Below are 21,104 nucleotides of genomic sequence, written 5' to 3'. Positions count from 1 at the left end.
ACAATATTACCTCAATGTTAACAGACTGATTACTACAGATACCATACAGGCAGGCATTTCTTAAAATAGAAAAATTCATAAAACAGTAAAGATTCTAATTTGCAGATAGGAAGGTTAAGCAAAAACAACTCAGCATATGCAAAACAGCACAGAAACTAGAATGATATTACAGTGGACAGTGTACTTGTCTTTCACACGCCAAACATGGATTCAATCCCCTGCTCTAAGTATGGTTCCCCTTAGCACCACCAGGAGTTATCCCTGATCACTACTAGTTATAGTCAACCCCAATCCTCATCACCCAAATAAAAAACAGCATAGCATTCAACAAAGTATTTACTGACTACCCATTCAGTACCAGGAATTGACATCTTCCTATTTGGCATTGCTATTATAATCTAAGCAGAACTCTCAATCATTAGACATAAACTTTACTTTGCATGGTGTTGTTGATACTGTGGAGTAACATAGAGACAACATACAGATAAAACAGGAAAAACTTAGCTATTAAAAAAAATCACTGGCTCTTTCTCTCCTGAACGGCCATGATCCCAAAGGCACACAAACCAATCTCGGAACCCAGCGATTTCTTTCAGAAATCACTCTGGACTGTGAATTAAGCTATGGGCCCGTGCGGCCCCAGGAGAAGAAAGATGTCTGTCTCTCCACCTTTTCCCTTTGGCAGCAGCATGGTGACCGTCATCTTTCAGAGACTATTGGACAGAGACGTAAGAGCTTGCAGTGATGGGGCATGTGGGGCCTCTCAGGATGGGGGGAGGGAGGGGGAAACGGAACCGGCCCTTCTCCCTGCTGGATGAGACTCTGAGTTGCTGCCCACAAACGGCTCCTTTGCTCCTGAATGGCCATGACCCAGAGGCACACAAACCAATCTCAGAACCCAGCGGCTTTTGTCAGAAATCCCTCTGGACTTAATTACTAAAATACCAGAAATCCATCATATACTCTTTATTATCAGCAATAGAAAACAAATTATCTAATGATGCCTCTTTGGCAGGTCTGATTGTTGGGGGAAATTTCCAAATAATAATGGGTTTTCTGTCGAAAAATTGAATGTAATCAAAGTAAAGAGAGAATAAAGTGAAAATCATCTGCCACACAGGCAGGGGGACAGATGGGATAGAGGGTATACTGGGGTTCTTGTTGGTGGAACATGTGCACTGGTTAAGGGATGGGTGTTTTATCATTGTATGACTGAGACCTAAACCTAAAAGCTTTGTAACTGTTCTCACAGTGATTTAATTGCACTGTAGCGCTGTTTTCCCATTGTTCATTTGCTCGAGCAGGCCCAGTTACTTCTCCATTGTGAGACTTGTTCTTACTTTGTTTGGCATAGCAAATACATCATGGGTAGCTTGCCAGGCTTTGCCTTGTGTGCAGGATACTCAGTAGCCTGCTGGGCTCTCTGAGATGGGCAGAGGAATTGAACCTGGGTAAGCTGGGTAGGCCACTTGCAACGCAAACACCCTACCCGCTGTGCTATCGCTCCAGCCCATTTATAAAAGTAACCTTTTTATTTATTTATTGCTTTTTTGGGTCACACCCGGAGATGCTCAGGGGTTACTCCTGTCTTTCCATTCAGGAATCATTCCTGGCAGTGCTTGGGGGACCATAAGGTTGTTGGGGATCGAACTTGGATCAGAAGCATGCAAGGCAAATGCCTTAACTCACTGTATTATCGCTCTGGCCCAGATAGTAACTTTTTTGCTCGAGCGGGCCCAGTAACGTCTCCATTGGAGACTTTGTTGTTACTGTGTTTGGCATATCGAATATGTCACGGGGAGCTTGCCAGGCTCTGCCGTGCGGGCGAGATACTCTCGGTAGCTCGCTGGGCTCTCTGAGAGGGGCAGAAGAATCGAACTCGGGTCGGCCACGTTGGCTGCGTGCAAGGCAAACGCCCTACCGCTGTGCTATACGGTAGGGCGTTTGCCTTGCACGCAGCCAATGTGGCCGACCCGAGTAACTTTTTTGATGTAAGAAATCTAAAGAAAAGTTTTCTTGACAACAATAAAGTGTTTTCCAGAGTTTTTCATAATATATTTAAGATTTGTCTGCAGCTAAACAACCACAAGGATAACCAATTACTCAGGAATCACCAGATTCATTCCTACTAAATCTTGCCTAATCTCATTTTATCAGTAACTGATAAAAAAAAAAATTGAAAAAGAGAAAATTCTAATTTAAAAAAAGGCTCAGGCTTTGCTTTGTTTTGTTTGCTATATACTTAATTAGTTCTTTTGAGACAAAAAAAAGTTTATAAAATATGCAGAAACATGCAATTTAAAGAAAACCCAATACCTTTACACAGTAGAAATCTAGGTTTAGGATTTAAAACTGACATTAGTATGGAGGCATAACTCAAAAGACTTAGCATGTAAGGATTGTTTTGGTTCTCTGTAGGGTCACTAGATGGAAAGTAGTGGAAAATATCAAAAAAAAAGAATACATTTTCAAACAAAGTGTTACAATGATGGAAGGTAATTCAATTAAAAAAAGAAGAAAGAAAAAAAATCATTACCTGTTTGCAATGGCTGAAGTAAAAGAAGAATAATCTGGGATATCTGTTTTCCAGAAGGCTCTTCAATCAGTTCAAGCAAACCCAACAACAATTCCTTTGGATTACATAACTATAAAAATATTCACAATTGAACCTGTTTAATACAAGTTGTATTTAAAGCCACATGATTACTATTTTTAAAAGAAGGCAAATACTGAGAAAATATAATCATTTTTGCTTAATAATTAAAAAAAACACTAGCAAAACATTAAACCTGTGATGGTCAACACTGTACCATTAAAAAGTATCAAGGAACCAAAAGACGTTGATGGAAAAGAAAAATTAGAAATTAAGGTCAGGAAAGTTTGCTTACTAAGCTGACACTTCCTCAGATTTTCTGTCCATCCTGAGAAGACCTTTAATTGCCCAGGATTTCCAGCAGGTAGGACCTTTCTGTCCCATACTGTCAGGTTACTGAGATTAGTCTAGTCTCTTTTGCACTTCTAAGTGAACATACCAACTCACTTGTTTTTCTGAAAGTCTTCATATTTAATAATTAATATCCAAATTGTTACTTCCTTCTAAGTATATTTATGCTTATTTGCACTGGTCTCTAAATAGCGTTGTATTATGTCCTTTTCATAGAACTTATCTTTTTTAACTATCTTTTTTTTTTTCTTTTTGGGTCACACCCAGTGATACTCAGGGGTTACTCCTGCCTCTGCACTCAGGAATTACTACTGGCGGTGCTCAGGGGACCATATGGGATGCTGGGGATTGAACCAGGATTGCCACGTACAAGACAAACACCCTACCTGCTGAACTATCGCTCCAGCCCTCTTAACCATCATTTTTGACATAATTATTAACCATTTATATTTCTGAGTCTCTGAGATTGTCAGTTACAACTAAACTACTTCCTATTTCCATTGTGATCACTTGCCTTCTAGGTGGCTCATACTCTTTTAGGGCATTGTCTTCAAACACTATATACAGACTAATGCCGGTGCCAGGTAGAGATAGGTTGGAAACCCCTGGATTGAAGAACATGCTAATTTCAGGAATGTACCACAGAAAAAAGCACTAAAATCTGACTCCAGTTCCAATGGTGCAAACAACAACAACAAAACCCCAAAACCTCAACTACCAGTCTAAACCTTAAATTCCACATCAGAATTATGGTTACTTATTATAAATTGGGCTTCTTAGGTTTCTTCTTGGATTCTGAATCAGTGAGTCTGAGATAAGGTTGCTAATTATTATATCCAGAAAATATGAGGAAACTCAAAGCGCCCATCTAATCAATAAGACCGAACCTTCTTTCCAATGATTACCCTATTGTATTTTCATGAACTAAAATTTTTTTACCAAATTAACATATTAAAAGGTAATATAGAATACTGCTCTATATTGTGACAGAGAATGAAATTTTGTTAACTTACCTTCACCAATAAATCAAGCATCAGAAAATATTTTTTTTTATCATCTTCCTTATCATTCCATAAAAGGCATCGAACAACAGGACCAACAAGATTCCAGCCCATATTCTTGATGATTACCTGTAAAACCGTTTCAGAGTGAAGCAAACACTGCCACCTATAGGACTCTCACGCATTTTGTGGGAGTTTAGCATTTCCTCTACAGGCCTACCTACATCCACGTTACTTGCTCCATTCTTTAGGTAAGGCTGACCTCTTGTCTGGTAACTCTTACATCTTTTTGGGAAAGGAAACAGATTATCTTCCTTTCTTCTCCATGTGGGCCCTTGGAGTCTCCATGCCCAACTCTGCTCCTCTGTAGGCTCACATCCATACCTCACACCCTCCTTCTGCTCTATTCTCCAGAGCCACCTCCATATCCTGCACCCATATCTGCTCAGTTGTACCCTGAACCAGATGGCCACAAAAGCTCTATTCATCACACCTCACAGTGCACACACTCAAATATCCTGCAGTGAACCAGAGACTGAAAGGTAGCTCTGGTAACTGTTAAAAAATTCAGGTTATTAATACCTTATTCCTAGCTCCATTCATCTGTCTAATGAAAAAGCTCTCATCATCCAGAGAGCTCTCATGGTGGTGAGTTACAAATAATTACAGATAGTGTGCAACTTCAGAGCACAGTCGTCACAATGGGGAAGACACTGAGAATCCCACCAAGCTCAATGAATGAAGACAATAGCACAGAAAGCTCTACCAGTACCAACCAGCTCTGTAAACTCAAAGACTGACACACCGTGATGACAGTGTAATGACCTCAAAGAAATGATGGTACAGATAGTCAATAAGGGATGAATATGAGTGGAAATGAGAAAATGGGAATCAAAAGTAATATAAGTCAAGAATATGGTTCATGAAATAAAAAAATGGAATAGAAGGCTTCACCAACAAAATAATGGCAGCTGAAGGGGGAGGGGAGGAAATGGTGAGCTCCAAAACGAGATGCAGGAAAAGAAAAGATGAAGAAAAATTTAAAAATAAATGAACAGGCAGGCCAAAGTGATAATCCAATGGGCAGGGCATTTGCCTAGCATGCTTCTGACCCAGGTTTAATCCCCAGCACCCCATAAAGTACCCTGGGCCTGTCATGAGTGATCTCTGACCACAGAGCCAGGAATAAGCCCTGTGTATTGGTGAATGTCCCCAAAACAAAATTTTTAAAAAATGAGCAGCATACCAAAGAACTAAGTGAAAAGTTCAAGAGAAACAATGAAAGAATCCTCAGAGGTCCTGAGAAGCAGGAAAACATACTTGATAAAGAGTCACTAGTCAAAGAAATTATAGGTAAGAACTTACTAGTCCTAAGGCATGCAAACACCTAGATTCAAGAGGCCAAAGGGTTCCAGTAGAAATAAACCCAACACAAAACTTCAAGACACATGATAAGCAGAATGACAAAGCCAAAGACAGGGAAATATTGAAAACAGCAAGATCAAAGAGAAACTAAGAAAGGAACTCACAATGATTCACAGTAGGTCCGCAAAAATGTGACTGTACATCCAGAAGAGAATAATGAGATATAATTTGGAAAAAAAGTCTAAAAAAGGAATAGTAATAGGCTTAGACCTCGACTTAACACCATGCACAAAAGTCAGATCAAAATGGATTAAAGACCTCAACATCAGACCAGAATCCATAAGGTACATTGAAGACAAGGGCAGCAAAACCCTCCACGATATTGAGGCTAACGGTATCTTCAAAGATGACATGCCACTGACCAACCAAGTGGAAACAGAGATAAACAAATGGGACTATATTAAACTAAGAAGCTTCTGCACCGCAAAAGATACATGACCAAAATACAAAGACAATCTACAGAATGGGAATGGATATTCACCCAATACCCATCCGATAAGGGGTTGATATCAAGGATATACAAAGCGCTGGTTGAACTCCACAAGAAGAAAACATCCAACCCCATCAAAAAATGGGGCGAGGAAATGAACAGAAACTTTCTCAAAGAAGAAATCCAAATGGCTAAAAGGCACATGAGAAAATGCTCTACATCACTAATCATCAGGGAGATGCAGATCAAAACAACAATGAGATATCATCTCACACCACAGAGACTGGCCCACATCCAAAAGAACAAAAGCAACCGGTGTTGGCACAGATGTGGGGAGAAAGGAACTGCTGGTGGGAATGCCGACTGGTTCAGCCCTTTTGGAAAACAGTATGGACGATTCTCAAAAAATTAGAATTGAGCTCCCATTTGATCCAGCAATACCACTTCTGGAATATATCCCGGAGAGGCAAAAAACTATGGTCGAAATGACATCTGCACTTGAATGTTCATTGCTGCACTCACTATTCACAATAGCCAAAATCTGGAAAAAAAACCCAAGTGCCCAAGAACAGATGACTGGTTAAAGAAACTTTGGTACATCTACTATGCAGCTGTTAGAAATGATGAAGTCTTGAAATTTGCAAACAAGTGGTTCTATATGGAAAGTATCATACTTAGTGAAATAAGTCAGAAAGAGAGGGACAGACATAGAAAGACTGCACTTATCTGGGGAATATAAAGTAACAGAATGGGAGTAGAACACCCAAGAATAGTTGAGATAAGTGCCAGGAGGTCTGCTCCACGGCTTGGAAGCCGGCAGCACATGCTGGGGGAAAAGGCAGTTAAGATAGAGAAGGAAACACTGAGTTCCTAAAGGGTGTTTGGAGGACTCGCTCAGGATGCGAGATGCATGCTGAAAGTAGACTATAGGCCGAACACAATGGCCACTCAATACCTCTATTGCAAACCACAACACGCTAAAGGAAGAGAGAGCAAAAGGGAATGCCCTGCCACAGAGGTGTGGTGGGTGGGGTGGGGCTGGGAGTGTGGGAGGGCTACTGGGCTCAATGGTGGTAGAGAATGGGCACTAGCGAAAGATGGGTACTTGATCATTGTATAACTGAAACCCACGCACGAAAGTTTGTAAGTCTACAATTGTATCTCATGGTGTTTCACTAATAAAAAAAAATTAAAATTAAAAAATAAAAAAGGAATAGTAATGAACACCTCACAAGGAGTATATCCAGCAATATTATTATTCAGATATGAAGGAATGATGCAATGCTTCATGACAAACAACAGCTTAGGAAGTTCACAGCCTTGAAATTGGTTTTGTAAGAAGCATTAAAGGAACTTCTTAAAAAACAAACTTCAAAATTTCCACAAAATGACTGCAATAAATATCTTCATTTCAACAGTCTAGTTCAACATAAATGGCCTGCACTCACCAATCAAGAGACAAAGAATGGCAGGATGGATCAGAAAACTGAGCCAAATTTTTTGCTACATACAAGTCACATATCTGAACAGTGAGGGTAACAGAGGTTGATACAGTCTTATAGGCAGACAATTCCCTTAAAAAAAATCAGTGGCCATGTTTATATAAGACAACATAGACTTCAACTATAAAAAGGCTATAAGGGACAGGGATGATCATTTCTTAACAATCACAGGATCAATACATCAAAAGAACTTATACTCCTTAAAATACAATGTACCTAATAATGGACCACCTAAGCCTTTTTTTAAAAAACTGCTAATAGAGAAATATATTGACAGCAACACAATAGTAGTAAAAGATACTAGGACTCCTCTATCACTGCTGGACATATCAACTATGCAAAAACTCAACAAGGAAACACTGGTCTTGAAGGAAGAAATTTTTAAGAGATACAACTAGCAGATATATATAGTACCCTTTATCCCAAAAAAGTTGAGCACACTTTCTTCTCCAATGCACACAGGACATTCTCCAAGGTGGACTACACGCTGGGTCATGAGACAAATCTCCATCAAATTGGGCTGGCGAGACAATATAGAGAGTAAGGCACTTGCTTTGCATGTAGCTGACCTGGGTTCAATCTCCAGCATCCTTATATGATCCCCTGAGAACTGCCAGGAATGATTCTTGAGTGCAGACCCAGGAGCACCCAAAAGCATCACCAGGTGTGGCCACAAAACAAAACAAAAAAAAAACCCAAAGCTTCATAAAATCAAGAAGACAGAAATCAAATCAACTATCCTCTAAGATTATGATGCTTTGAAAATGAAAATTAAGTGAAGAAGAAAACCGGCTGGAGGGCCCCACAGCTCCCGGAGAATTCTCTGGGCCCCATACAGAGCCTATATCACCGGGAGGTCCCAGATGGGGTAGATGCTGTCTCCCCGCCTTCTCCAGATGGAATCCCGGTCAGCATGAGCTTCTACAAGCATGGTTCTGGCATGCGGGTACCAGGTTATTTCCTGATGCGCAAAGTGATCAATGGAAAGTAAATGATCTAGCATTTGTCCCTGAAAATCAGGCTTGAATGGTGTTGGGAAAATCTGAGCAAAAGATAATGCTCAACCGAAATACATCTGGACTGTGTATTTAACTATGGTGCTATGCCACCCTGGGAGGGGAAGGTGTCTGTCCTTCAGCCTGTCCCCCTTTGCGGCAGCGACATGGTGGCCTGCATCTTTTAGAGCCTAATGAACAGCCAGGTATGAGATTCCATTGACGAGACACGTGGGGCTTTATGGGATGGGGGGTGGAATCGGCCCTGCTCCCTGCCATGACAATGCTCTGAGTTGCCACTCTCAAATGCCTCCTCTGGCTTTTGACGGACCATGAACCCAGAGGCACACATACCAATCTCGGAACCCAGGGGCTTCTGGCAGTAATCCCTCAAGGTTTATTACTAAAATATCAGAAATCCAAATTTGCATGGCCGCTATTGTGGCCACAAAACATCATATGCTCTTCATAATCAGCAATAGAAAACAAATTTTCTAATGATGTCTTTGTGGCAGGTCCGAATGTTGGGGAAAATTCCAAATAACAATGTTGGGTCTTTTGTCGTAATACTGAATGTGATCAATGTAGAGAGAGAGAGAGAGTAAAGTGGAAATCTATCACATAGGCGGGGAGTGGGTGGGAGGGGGGTATACTGGGGTTCTTGGTGGTGGAAAATGTGCACTGGTAAAGGGATGGGTGTTTGATCATTGTATGACCGACCGAGACTTGAACTGAAAGGCTTTGTGACTGTTCTCATGGTGATTCAATAAATAAATTTAAAAGTAAAGTAAAGGCTCTCCCGTTGATCATTGATTTGCTCGAGCGGGCCCAGTAACGTCTCCATTGGAGACTTTGTTGTTACTGTGTTTGGCATATTGAATACGTCACAAGGAGCTGCCGTGCGAGAGAGATAGTCTCGGTAGCTTGTTGGGCTCTCCGAGAGAGGTGGAGGAATCGAACTCGGTTCGACCATGTTGGCTGCGTGCAAGGCAAACGCCCTACTGCTGTGCTATCGCTTAGTCACAATCAGAAAAGGAAAAAAAACAACTCAAACACTTCAAATTAAGTGCTTTCTTAAAAACACTTCTTAAATAAAAGAGAATTTTCTAAGTTAAAAAAATCAATGTTATGGTGATATAACCATTGACAAAAAGAAGAACTACAGTAAGGGAGCAACACATAACCTAAGGAAAGAGAATTGGAGAATTGGTCAACAAGACTGAGCTTACCTGAGGTAGGGGATGAGGATATGCAAGAGGCCCTTAGGATATTGGTAGAAGGCAGAGCGCACTCTGGTGGTGGGTATGATGTTGGGGAGATAAATGCATGACAGTAATGAATAGTATTTTACATCACAATATCTCAATAAAAGGGGGAGGTAAAGAAGAAAGAAAGCATCTAGAAGATAATGCTGAAAGGAAAGGCAAGAAAGGCCATAAATAAAATCTACAACACCATAAATAACTGACAAAACTGTTGTTGAGGAGCTGAGTAGAGAGTCCAGGGGCCAGGGGCATATGCATTGTATGTGCTGAGACCCAAATTTGATTCCCAGTACCACACTGTCACCTACCTACTGTCAGGTATGGCCCTGGAGAAGCCTGACCCCTGACCATGTAAGGTCCAAGCAATTTCACATTCTTGGGGCCTTGAACAGAACTACCCAGGCTGGCTGGCCAAATTATCATCAGGAGCAGACCGCAGGCCCCCTGAACACAGCTAGGGAGGTCCCTCTACTCCCCAGAAAAAGAAAAGAAAATTACCAAAACACAATAGTGGGGGTGTGTGGGACCACACCCAGCTGCACTTAGGGATTATTCCTGGCAGAACTCTGGGGACATATGTGGTCCCCAAGATCAAACCTGGGTAAGCCATGTTGTGTGCAAGGCAAGCACCCTATCCACGGGTACTATTAAACCACCCCCATCTCGATCAATCTTGATAGTATTATCTGGCCAGAAAATTAAGTTGTTTTCCATTTTAAACACTCTTATCTATAACAGAATGTAGCACATGGCATATCACAAAGGCGATTCCCTGAGTATTAAGTCTAAACCTCACTATGCTTAATCACCTAATCTTTAAAAGACTTGCACAAATCTACAACTTAATCTATTTCTCTACTGAGAACACATTTCTTTCCAATTGCTTGCTTCATCTTAAACTTAATATTTCCCCAAATAAATTTTCTTATCTTCCTTAAATGTTCTCTTCAAACTGCTTTTTCTTTTAGGATATATTATACTCTCAAAGGCTTAAAATCCAGTCACTCTTGTGTCTTATTTTCATTCCTATTCTACTCTTCCACAGTAAAATGCAAATGCCAACAAGAAGCACAGTAGAGAGTTTTGAAACCAGATTGTATAGGTCTGAATTCTGGATGTCACATAAAAGCTGAGTTGCTTTTGGGCACGTCAACTCTTTTTTCAGTGTCTATTTTCTTATTATAAAAATAATGTTATCCTCTGAGAATGCAACTTAGAAGAATCAAGGAGTTGAAAACAATTGTATTTAAGATACATAGGTACCATTATTGCAAATCAAAAGGAAATGTATTTTAAAACTTGTTCTAAAAAACAATTTTTTAAAAAAATAAAGCTTAGACCCACCCAGTATTGCTTGGAGGGCCATGTGGTGCCAGGGATCAAACTCATGGTCAAGCACAAGTTAGGCATATGCTCTACCACTTTAACTATGTTCATAATACTAAAAAACATGTTTTTCAAATTAAAAAGAGATAAAACCTATGAATTACTGACTAGAAATTCTATAATAACGTGTGATCTAGAAGTTTTAAACCTCTTCTAAGTATTATCAAGATGCACTGACTATAGCCTAGGCCAGCACAAGCATACTATAATATCCACAGATTACTATATAAATAGTATTATTAATGAAAGGAGGTTTTGCACCTCATTTTCCCTTGTATGAGGAGAGAACAAAGGCACAAAATTTGAGAGTGTTACTATGTCCCAGGAAATAGTTGTTCCTGATTCCATAAACATTCCCATTGTGTAGCATTTCTCAGACTATCTATCCTTGCTCTGATTCTCTGCACACAAAATATTTTACCTTATATTTAGGTTTCTATATACTTCTGGCTGAAGACAATTTGTTGCACACCAAAACTTAATACCTAGTCCACTTGATGCTGATATTTATCAATATAAATTAATGACTCAAACAAAACTTTTGATCCCTAAACCTGAAACACCTGCTCCTCCAAAGTGTTTCCTAATAATTTAACACTTACCTCATTTGTTCTGCATCAGTATTGATAGTTATTAACATGCTTATTTCTCCTACCAAACTGCAAACAATTAAAAGTATATAATTGTTCCTACTGTCTTTCTTGTTTTCTAGTTTTCCACTATGAAAATTTAGATCAGTTCTTAAATGTGTGGTTAATAAAAAACCATATGAGTAACAGCATCAGGTGGCTCTTCTCTACTAAATACTGAAGAGTATATGTGAAGACTGTACTTACCTTATTTTTTTCATTTTGAATAATTTCTAATAGCTGGTCTATATGCCCTTCATCTATGCATTTTTGGCCTGCTAACTGAAACAGGCCAAAATCTTCTTCTTTGAAGTCTTGCTCTTCTAGGATTTGCTGGTAAAAAAAAAAAAAAACATATTTAGGCAAATAAAATCCAATAGCTACTTCATAGAGGGGTTATCTGTTTAAATTCTAGATAAAGTCTGTATCATTATATGGGTGACAATTAGGATAGCCTAATAAATACTTTAATAAAAGATACTGAAATCCACTGTGAGAAAAAAATTCTATGATAAGCATCAGTAACGTGTAAGTTTATTTACAAAAAGTATGTCACGTGAATAATCCAATCTGCCAATATGCTATTTACTTACAGTCCAGAAAAGGATTAAAGCAGCTAAACTGTTTGAGTGACAGCAAATATGATTAAAAACAATCTGTGCCCTTCCCATATTTTCAAAGATATTAACTGTAGGAAAAGAAAACCTCACTCACACATCTCTTTATTATGGATTGAAGCTCTTCCACGGCCATTCCTTGGTACTAGATTTGATGCTGGAGCTGGAATTAACTAATATAACACACACTTGTTAATAACTGTCAGTAAAGTATGGTTGTATTTCATTCTAATTCTTAACTGATAGTCAAGTGCAGTTATCTTTCATTCTTCTTAACAAAGAATAAACATGAGACATTTTCAAGCAGAATTGTCAGGCTGGAGCGATAGCAACAACAGGTAGGGCGTCTGCCTTGCACGCGGCCGACCAGGGTTCTATTCCTCCGTCCCTATCCCTCTCGGAGAGCCCGGCAAGCTACCAGAGTATTCCACGCACATGGCAGAGCCTGGCAATCTCCACGTACTCGATATGCCAAAAACAGTAACAAGGCTGGCAATGGAGACGTTACTGGTACCCGCTTGAGCAAATTGATGAACAACGGGAGGACAGTGCTACAGTGCTATGGGTTAGTATGTTAGCCTACAAAAATAAGCATCCATGGGGGGACCTCAGGTTGCATGTCTTAAGTTTTCTAGGGGCCGATAGTTTTGATAGTTTCTGAAGCTACTTGACAGCACAAACCATGGCCTGTGATGAGTTTTTCATACGCTGAATATATCCAGAGGCCCGGAAATCAGTTCTAATCATTAGACTTTAAAAATAGCTCTCACGTCCCACTGAACAAAAACTGGGGTGCAGCACAGCTTTCCCCCACCCCCAACCCCCGCCGGGGCGTGGCGCGTTGGCTCGAGCGCCCCCACCCCCACGGCGAGGGTGGGTATTGGGGGAGGTGGGCGTCACTGCCGTGGCAAGGAAAGCAGGTCCGCAAACGGTGGCGAGGGGCGAAGGGACGCGTTGGTGAGTGCGGGGAGAGGGGTTGGGGGGCGGCGTTTCCCGCAGCGCCAGCCCCGCCCCAGGGGCACGGGTCGGCCGGGTCTTCACCGAGCCGCGCTCCGGGGCGGATCAAACAGCGGCGCGCGTGCGGGCGGCATCCCCAGGAAGCCATTTCTCCCGAGCGCTGCACGGCCTCGGCGTTCGGGGGGAAGGGGACCACCACCGTGCTTAGGGGCTGCAGCCCGCCGTGTGGCTCATCGCCCCCCACCAGTTCCCCATCGCCCCCGACCTCCCGGTAGGCGCGTCCACTCACCCGCCGGGCCGCTCGCCCCTCTCGGCGATCTCCACCTCCACGAGCCGCGCAGGCTCAACCCCTGGCCCCGCCCCCAGCGCGCAGGCCCCGCCCCCAGCGCGCAGGCCCCGCCCCGCGCACGCCGACGGGGGCGGAGCCTCCGCGAGAGACGCCCGGGACCTGCGGCGTCCTGACGACACGAGCATGGCTGACGCCGTCCGGCCCCGGGCGTCAATGCGCCGGGGTCGGCTTCCCCGCGGCTCCCGGAACGCGGGTAGGAGAAAGGGCTTCATCTCCTAGGACCTGACAACTCACCCCACCCCACCCCACCCTACCCCACGCCTCCAGAATTCCAGTCGGGGGCGCGCGGGACCCTCCCGAGAGGCGGCGCGGCGGGGCGGGCGGTCTTCCGAAGCGAGCGAAGCCGAGAGGTTCCCACCGCGGTCCGGAGCCTGCTGGGCTCCACCTCCTTTCGCGAGTGGCCCAAGGTTTGCCCAGAGTGGTTAGAGCCCTCTTTTGCGGTGCTGGAAGAGGAGCATGGGGTGGCCAGCGTTGGGGATGAGCCAGGGGTGCGTCCTCGGGCTGTGTGTGCGCGGCTGCCCTGGAACTTGGCGCTCGCCCTGCTCGCTCGGGGCACCATTGCCTCGGCACCCGGGACCCTGACCTGTCCACGTTCCCAGAGTGCCAGGCACTTGGGGGAGGGGGAGGTTGCCGCTGAAAGCATCCAAGGAGTTCTTAATACAAGGCAGTTCTGAGAGAGAAGCCTTTTAACTGAAAGAAGAAGGGAAATTGGAGCCCCTTCCCATTTCTGTTGAGTGACAGGCGTGTAAATGAATAGCACGGAAAAGATGTTCTGTTCCGTCGATGGGGTACAGGAATCTGCCCCTCACCTTGAGTGTTTCTCTAATCTGGGCCTGCTGTGTTTGGTTTTTTTGTTTGTTTGTTTGTTTGTTATTGTAGGTACTTCACAAACAAATGCCTTAAAACAAGAAGATGCCTCTAAGAGGTAAGCATACTGCTTGGACAACAGCATTTGCTCTCTCTGACATTAATTGGAGCGTTTTTATTTGCGTTTGCTATCGGGGAGCACTGCCACAGTACTCTGGGGACCAAGAGCAGAGACCTCCTACATGCAGAGCAGGGCTCTCCAGTTCTTTAAGCTCTCCCCAGTCCCTGAACTGTTTCTCAAAACCATGACTGAGCTACCTTAGGGAAATGCACGAGCTTGGAAGATCTGAGCACTCAGTCTCACCTAGACTGTTAGATCCTTCTACTCCTCACTTGAAGAAAACCAAATCAGATTCTGGATCAAATGGATAGTCCAAAGGGCAGGGCGTTTGCCTTCATGTGTCCAGCCTAGTTTGTTTCCCCAGCATCCCATGTACTCTGTCAAGCTCTGCCCAGCATAATGTCCCAGTGCAGAGCCAGAAATAACCCCTGAGCATGGGAGGGTGTGGCCTCAAAAAAACAAAACAAAACTAAGAAATACACTGGTGGATAAAAATGTTCTTGAAAACCAGGTGCTCTTTTTCCATATGTCCACAGACAGTTTTCCTTCCTGATTTTTGAGGTAGTGGGTTAGGGGAGGAGGGAGACTCCCAGTTGTGCTCTGCCCTCAGAGATCACTCCTGGTAGGGCTTTGCGAACATCTGGGGTGCCTCGGACTGAAACAGGGTCAGCCACGTGCAAAGCAAATGCCTTAACCCCTGTACCATCTCTTTAGCTTGTACCTCTCCCTCTTTGTATGCCAGAAACTTCACAAAATCATTTAGTTCTTTATATTTTGCACCTATTTTCAGTTCTACGGCTTTCTCAATTCTCCTAAAAAAGGCAGAACTTATCTCCTGTCACAAAAGGTTTCAAAAATGGTAGCCTGTGAAGATAACATCAAGACTATACAACATCTATGACTTAACATTTTATGAAGCATTGGTTTTGACATTTAATTTACTCATATTTTTAAAATCGTTTATTTCTAACAGATCACACATTCTGGTTATGAATCTGTGATCCCTTATATGTGAGAAATATGACTCCTTTGATTTTTTTACCTAATCTTTTCATTCTCTGAGAATTCTAATGAGAAAGTGTTCTTAATTGTAATGTAAAAAACTGACCAGTCTTTTCTCTGGGTGCTATAATTTTTCAGCTTTTTCTTTTTAAAAAATTGATTTGTCATGAGCTTACAGTATTATAGAATTTGAGCACAGCTTATTACCTCTGTATGTGAAAATGGTTCATCACAACCACCAAAGTTCCAGTGTCATCCCACTACCAAAAAGAACCCCTACTCATTCCTACTACCTACCCCCTTTTTTCTCTGGGAACCACTATAAATCATGGCATCTAATAGTTAGTTTTATTGCTTTTTACCAGTTTATTTGGTTGTTTATAATCCACCTGAGTAAAACCATCTGGTAGTTATCTTTCACTCTTCCCCGATAAAATTTCCCATCTTATTTAATAAATTCTCTCTATCCGTATTTACCAAGACATTTTGCTATACTATCTACAAAAAATGTTTTTGTTTTTATGTTCAGATCTTTAACATACCTAAATTGATCTTTGAATATACACTTGGATGTGGTCTTGAACAGGACAGAGTTCCCATCTAGTAGATAAGAGAAGGGCTGTTACATTGGTCACAAACAACTCCATAACTACAGATTGCAGTATGAGCCCTAAAGGAAAAGCCTACCAGGAGGCAGGACTAATGACAAGACTCCATTTAGTGTTCATTCTAGTCAGGGATTTGCCAAGTCTGGGTTTTCAGGGAAAGTCTTCTCTGAGAAATTAATCATTTAGCTGATACTTGCAAGCGAAGTTGGCTTTAACCAAAGAGTAGTGAAGGAAGCTAGTTCTGGCAGTGTATATGAGGACCCTAAGGCCAGAAAAAGCTTCATCAGTTCAAAGAGAGGAGCTGTCCATGGGGGAGTGTGATGTTTCTCAGGGACAGAGAAAGAAACATGGGAAAGGTCAGAGAAAGTGGCAGGATTCAGTTCTTACAAGCCACCATGGGAAATTTAGATTTATAAGTGCATATGGTCCCTTGAGCCCCAGAAGGAGCAATCCCTGAGCACAGAGCCAGGAGTAAGCCCTGAGCACTGCAGAATGTAGCCCCAGATCAAAAACATGGAAAATTGACCATGATAAATAGAGTTATATATAGAATAATTTTTTATTCAGGAAAGCCGAACTAGAAGCAGCTGTGAGAAAGAAGATAGAGTTTGAGAGAAAAGCTTTGCATATCGTTGAACAGCTGTTGGAAGAGAATATTACTGAAGAATTCCTAAAGGAGTGTGTATGTATCACTTGATCAGTTGGTCACTTGACTTCCTGTTAATCATCGATTTGCTCGAGCAGGCACCAGTAAAATCTCCATTCGTCCCTGTGGTGTGCTAGTGTAGCCCAGTGGTGTCTGTTTGTTCTAGGGTGTATGGATCAACAGTTAAAATTGTTATAGCATAAGATCTTTAAATCTACATAGCTTGATACTCTGCTTAATCGAAGCCTTTGTATCTGTTCTCACTAGATGCAGGTAACATGCTATACATTTTATGCATTTGAAAATAATCCACTATAAAAACCATCTATATTACTCTGGGGTTAAGTGAGCCTGTTTAGGACCCTAATTTAATCTCTGCAGCTGCATGGCTCCCCAGTACTACTGGACCTGTCTCTGGTGGTACCCTGAAGGCTTTAGTCCTCAGGGCTTCAAATTGGATTGTCCACCCCTGTTGGCTGAGCATTGCTGAGAGTTCTAGTCTCTCTCACTGCTTAGGAGCCTCTACCCTCAAACTTAACTACTATGTGTTTCTTCTTGTATTTCATTTTATTCATTTCATCATCCTGTTATTCGTCGATTGCCTCGAGCAGGCACCAGTAACGTCTCTTTCATCCTAGCCCTGAGATTATATTCAAGGCTCTTTAGGAGAAAGAGACCCATCATTGTTACTGGTATTTGGCATATTTGGTACGCCACGGGGAGTTTGCCAGACTCTGCCCTGTGGGCAGGCTACATTCGATAGCCTGCAAGTTTGTCCAAAGTAGGAATGAGATAATAAGATGTTCTTCTTGTATAAATACATTAAAATGCACTCAATTAAAACACAATATGCTCATTTTACTCTCTAGTGGTAGTTCTTATAACCAGCCTGTTAATCACACTTGATTTTTACCAGTTTATACTAATATCACATTGTCATTTTCCATATCTTTGTGTTGTCTTATTTTGTTTATTTGCTTATTTTTTGGTTTGTGGGCCACACCTGGCAATGCTCAGATGTAACTCCTGCACTCAGGATTCACTCCTGTCGGGTTTAGGAGATTATGTGGGAGGCTGGGGATCAAACCCAGGTTGGCTGCATGCAAGGCAAGCACGCTATCTGCTGTACTATCTCTCCGGCCCCTGTTGTCTTATTTTCGTACAAACATACTACTTTAGTTGTAATTCTCATTAGTTTTGATGTTTAAAAACTTGAAATATGCTTAAACAACATCAAAAGAATTATAATATGAATTAGAACATTTCTTTGCATTACTCTTGAGTAAAAACTTTATTATTACTCTTATATTCCTCCAGAGAAAAAAGAAAAGGAAAAATCAGAATATATACTGGAATGCAATTGATGTGTGTGGGACTCAGATTTTTTTATCAAGAGGAATATGTACATATATAATAGTATTTAAAGTGGTAGAGGTAATGGGAGCAGAATCTCTATACATGATATTTAGCGCCGAAGAAATGCTTCCTTGGGCTAGGATATGGCTCAGAGGGCTAGAGCACATACTTAGCATGCTGGAGCCCCAGGTTCAGGCTTAGGCACTACATGGCCCCCAAGCAATGCCAGGAGTGCCCAGTCAGCCACACCCAGCACTGGCAGATATGGCCCAAAAAACAAAGAGCCATGCTTTCTTTAGGGTCAGGAGATAGTAAAAGAATGACACCAGGATGCCCACCGCTGCACCAGCCCACCTCCCAAAATTGCTTCCTATGTCTTGGTATTGATTTTTGAACCACACCCAGCCATGTGCAGGGACTGCCTGACTCTGTGCTCAGGAGTAACTCCTGGTGATGCTTAGGGGACCATGAGTGGTGCACAGATTTGAACCAAGGTCACAGTCACCACAGCTGCATGCAAGTCTTATGTTCTAGACTGTCACTTTGGCCACAGAAGTGCCTACTTTGTGTTTTTAGATGAAATAAATAAAACTTGAGAAATGATACGTGAACTTTGCCAATAATCTCGGTGGGGGGAAATGTTTTCGTTTCATTGTAGGGGAAGTTCATCACACCCGCTCACTACAGTGACGTTGTAGATGAGCGTTCTATCATCAAACTCTGCGGTTATCCCTTATGTCAGAAGAAACTAGGAATCGTAAGTAACTTTTTGGAACATTGACCTCTATTTTTTTATTTACTAATATACTCTGGATTTTTTTATATTTCACAATATGATAGGATAAATGATACTAAGGTTATGAACTAGTGATATGACTTAGGCAAAGATATACATGTAGATGAGTTTATCACATAAAGTTCATGTTTATTACTTAAATTATTTTGTAAGCTGTACTTCTTTTTCCTTAGGTACCAAGACAGAAATACAGGATTTCTACCAAAACAAATAAAGTCTATGATATCACTGAAAGAAAAGTAAGCTGAATATCTGTTTCAAATGTAATTAGTTTTTAATGTTATAATTAATAAAATTATAAAGAAATTAATTCCAGAAGTTAAATAAAACCTCTTTGCTTATGATTTAGTTACTTGAATATTTAAGCATTGAATGTGCTTATTGGTACAAATTCAGGCAGGTAAATGGTGGAACAGACAAGAGTAAGAAATGGACTTAATACACATGTGGATATTTGTTTCATGGTAGTAAGAGTATTGTAGATCATTGGAGAAACTAAACTTCTCAATAAAGAGTATAGGCGAAATTAGTGTTTTATATGGAGAAAAAAACATTTGATTCCCATCACAGTGTATATTCAAAGATCAATTTAGGTATGTTAAAGATCTGAACATAAAAACAAAAACATTTTTTGTAGATAGTATAGCAAAATGTCTGGGTAAATACGGATAGAGAGAATTTATTAAATAAGATGGGAAATTTTATCGGGGAAGAGTGAAAGATAACTACCAGATGGTTTTACTCAGGTGAATTATAAACAACCAAATAAACTGGTAAAAAGCAATAAAACTAACTATTAGATGCCATGATTTATAGTGGTTCCCAGAGAAAAAAGGGGGTAGGTAGTAGGAATGAGTAGGGGTTCTTTTTGGTAGTGGGATGACACTGGAACTTTGGTGGTTGTGATGAACCATTTTCACATATAGAGGTAATAAGCTGTGCTCAAATTCTATAATACTGTAAGCTCATGACAAATCAATTTTTTAAAAAGAAAAAGTTGAAAAATTATAGCACCCAGAGAAAAGACTGGTCAGTTTTTTACATTACAATTAAGAACACTTTCTCATTAGAATTCTCAGAGAATGAAAAGATTAGGTAAAAAAATCAAAGGAGTCATATTTCTCACATATAAGGGATCACAGATTCATAACCAGAATGTGTGATCTCTTAGAAATAAACAAAACTACATTAAGAAAGGGAGGGAGTTGGGTCAAAGGACTGGCTTGTATGCTATGCATGCATGAGTCCCAGATTCAGCCCTCAGGTTTGAGCCCCAGGAATAACCCTGAATAACAGTAGATTGCCAAATTTAAAATAAAGTAAATAAGCAAAAAACAAACAAAAAAAAAATAACCCACACTGAATAAACAGTTATAAAAATCTGACAGTTTTATGGTGCAAAATTGGTATAGCCTTTTTGACAAACTGACACTGCACTCTAATGAGAAACATGTAGACCTAATGATCTGTCCTTTGCATGCTGTGACGTGATGCATTCTAAGGAAATTATGTCCATGGCTACAAGTATATATCCATTTGAATTTCCTGTTATGTAAAATATATAGATAGAATTAAATGGTATTCAGTCTTTAAAGAAAGGAAATTTCAGTACATGCCACACCATGGTTAAATTCTAAAGATACTATCCTAAAGAAAATAAGCCACAACAAAATAACAAATATTGTGAAACTCTACTTGTAAGGTGCTTACAGCCATCGAATTATCAGAGACAGAAGTACAATGATGGTTTGTCAATGGAGGGCATTGTTTTAATAAGTTTAGAGCTTTTTTGTGAAATGAATAGTTCTGGAAATGTATGGTGGTTGCATAACAATGAGGGTTGCTTAATGCCACTAAACTTTACACTCAGAGCTTAGATTTAAAAATTTTGTATGCTTTTACTGCACTCTCTGCACTGTCCTCCCTTTGTTCATCGAGTTGCTCGACCCGGCCCAGTAACGTCTGCATTGTGAGACTTCTTGTTACTGTGTTTGGCATTCGAATACGTCACAGGGAGCTTGCCAGGCTTTGCCGTGCGGGCAAGATACTCTCGGTTGCTTGCCGGGCTCTCTGAGAGGGGCAGAGGAATCGAACCCAGCTCGGCTGGGCCAACCACGTGCAAGGCAAATGCCCTATGGCTGTGCTATCGCTCCAGCCCATAATTCTTAAAAATAAAATGATAGTAACATTACGGTGAAAACAAAAAAATTGTCTATAAAGGCTAGAATATTTATGCAGTGACAGTTAATTTGCAATGTAAGCCATAAA

At 41.2% G+C, this 21,104-nt stretch overlaps 2 protein-coding genes across 2 annotated transcripts in view; one reads left to right on the top strand and one right to left on the bottom strand.

Annotated features, from left to right (window-relative positions):
- Positions 1 to 13,475, bottom strand: part of GLMN (glomulin, FKBP associated protein) — a 44,797-nt gene extending 31,322 nt beyond the window's left edge. Inside the window, exons 1-5 of the mRNA XM_056123122.1 lie at positions 13,441 to 13,475; positions 12,292 to 12,367; positions 11,785 to 11,910; positions 3,958 to 4,074; positions 2,537 to 2,645 (exon numbers count right to left, since the gene is read on the bottom strand). Coding sequence (XP_055979097.1) covers positions 2,537 to 2,645; positions 3,958 to 4,074; positions 11,785 to 11,910; positions 12,292 to 12,330 — 391 coding nt within the window. The 5' untranslated portion in view covers positions 12,331 to 12,367; positions 13,441 to 13,475. The remainder of the gene's footprint in view (positions 1 to 2,536; positions 2,646 to 3,957; positions 4,075 to 11,784; positions 11,911 to 12,291; positions 12,368 to 13,440) is intronic.
- Positions 13,476 to 13,578: 103 nt separating this feature from the next.
- The window catches only part of RPAP2 (RNA polymerase II associated protein 2), a 74,867-nt gene continuing 67,341 nt past the window's right edge, over positions 13,579 to 21,104 (top strand). Inside the window, exons 1-5 of the mRNA XM_056123093.1 lie at positions 13,579 to 13,693; positions 14,380 to 14,425; positions 16,606 to 16,720; positions 18,699 to 18,797; positions 19,010 to 19,075. Of these exons, the coding sequence (XP_055979068.1) occupies positions 13,624 to 13,693; positions 14,380 to 14,425; positions 16,606 to 16,720; positions 18,699 to 18,797; positions 19,010 to 19,075 (396 nt within the window). The 5' untranslated portion in view covers positions 13,579 to 13,623. The remainder of the gene's footprint in view (positions 13,694 to 14,379; positions 14,426 to 16,605; positions 16,721 to 18,698; positions 18,798 to 19,009; positions 19,076 to 21,104) is intronic.

The sequence above is a fragment of the Sorex fumeus genome, unplaced genomic scaffold, assembly GCF_029834395.1.
Source record: "Sorex fumeus unplaced genomic scaffold, SorFum_2.1 ptg000047l, whole genome shotgun sequence".
Classification (NCBI taxonomy): domain Eukaryota; kingdom Metazoa; phylum Chordata; class Mammalia; order Eulipotyphla; family Soricidae; genus Sorex; species Sorex fumeus.
Note: the sequence above shows the minus strand (reverse complement) of the source record. Positions and strands in the feature narration are given on the sequence as shown.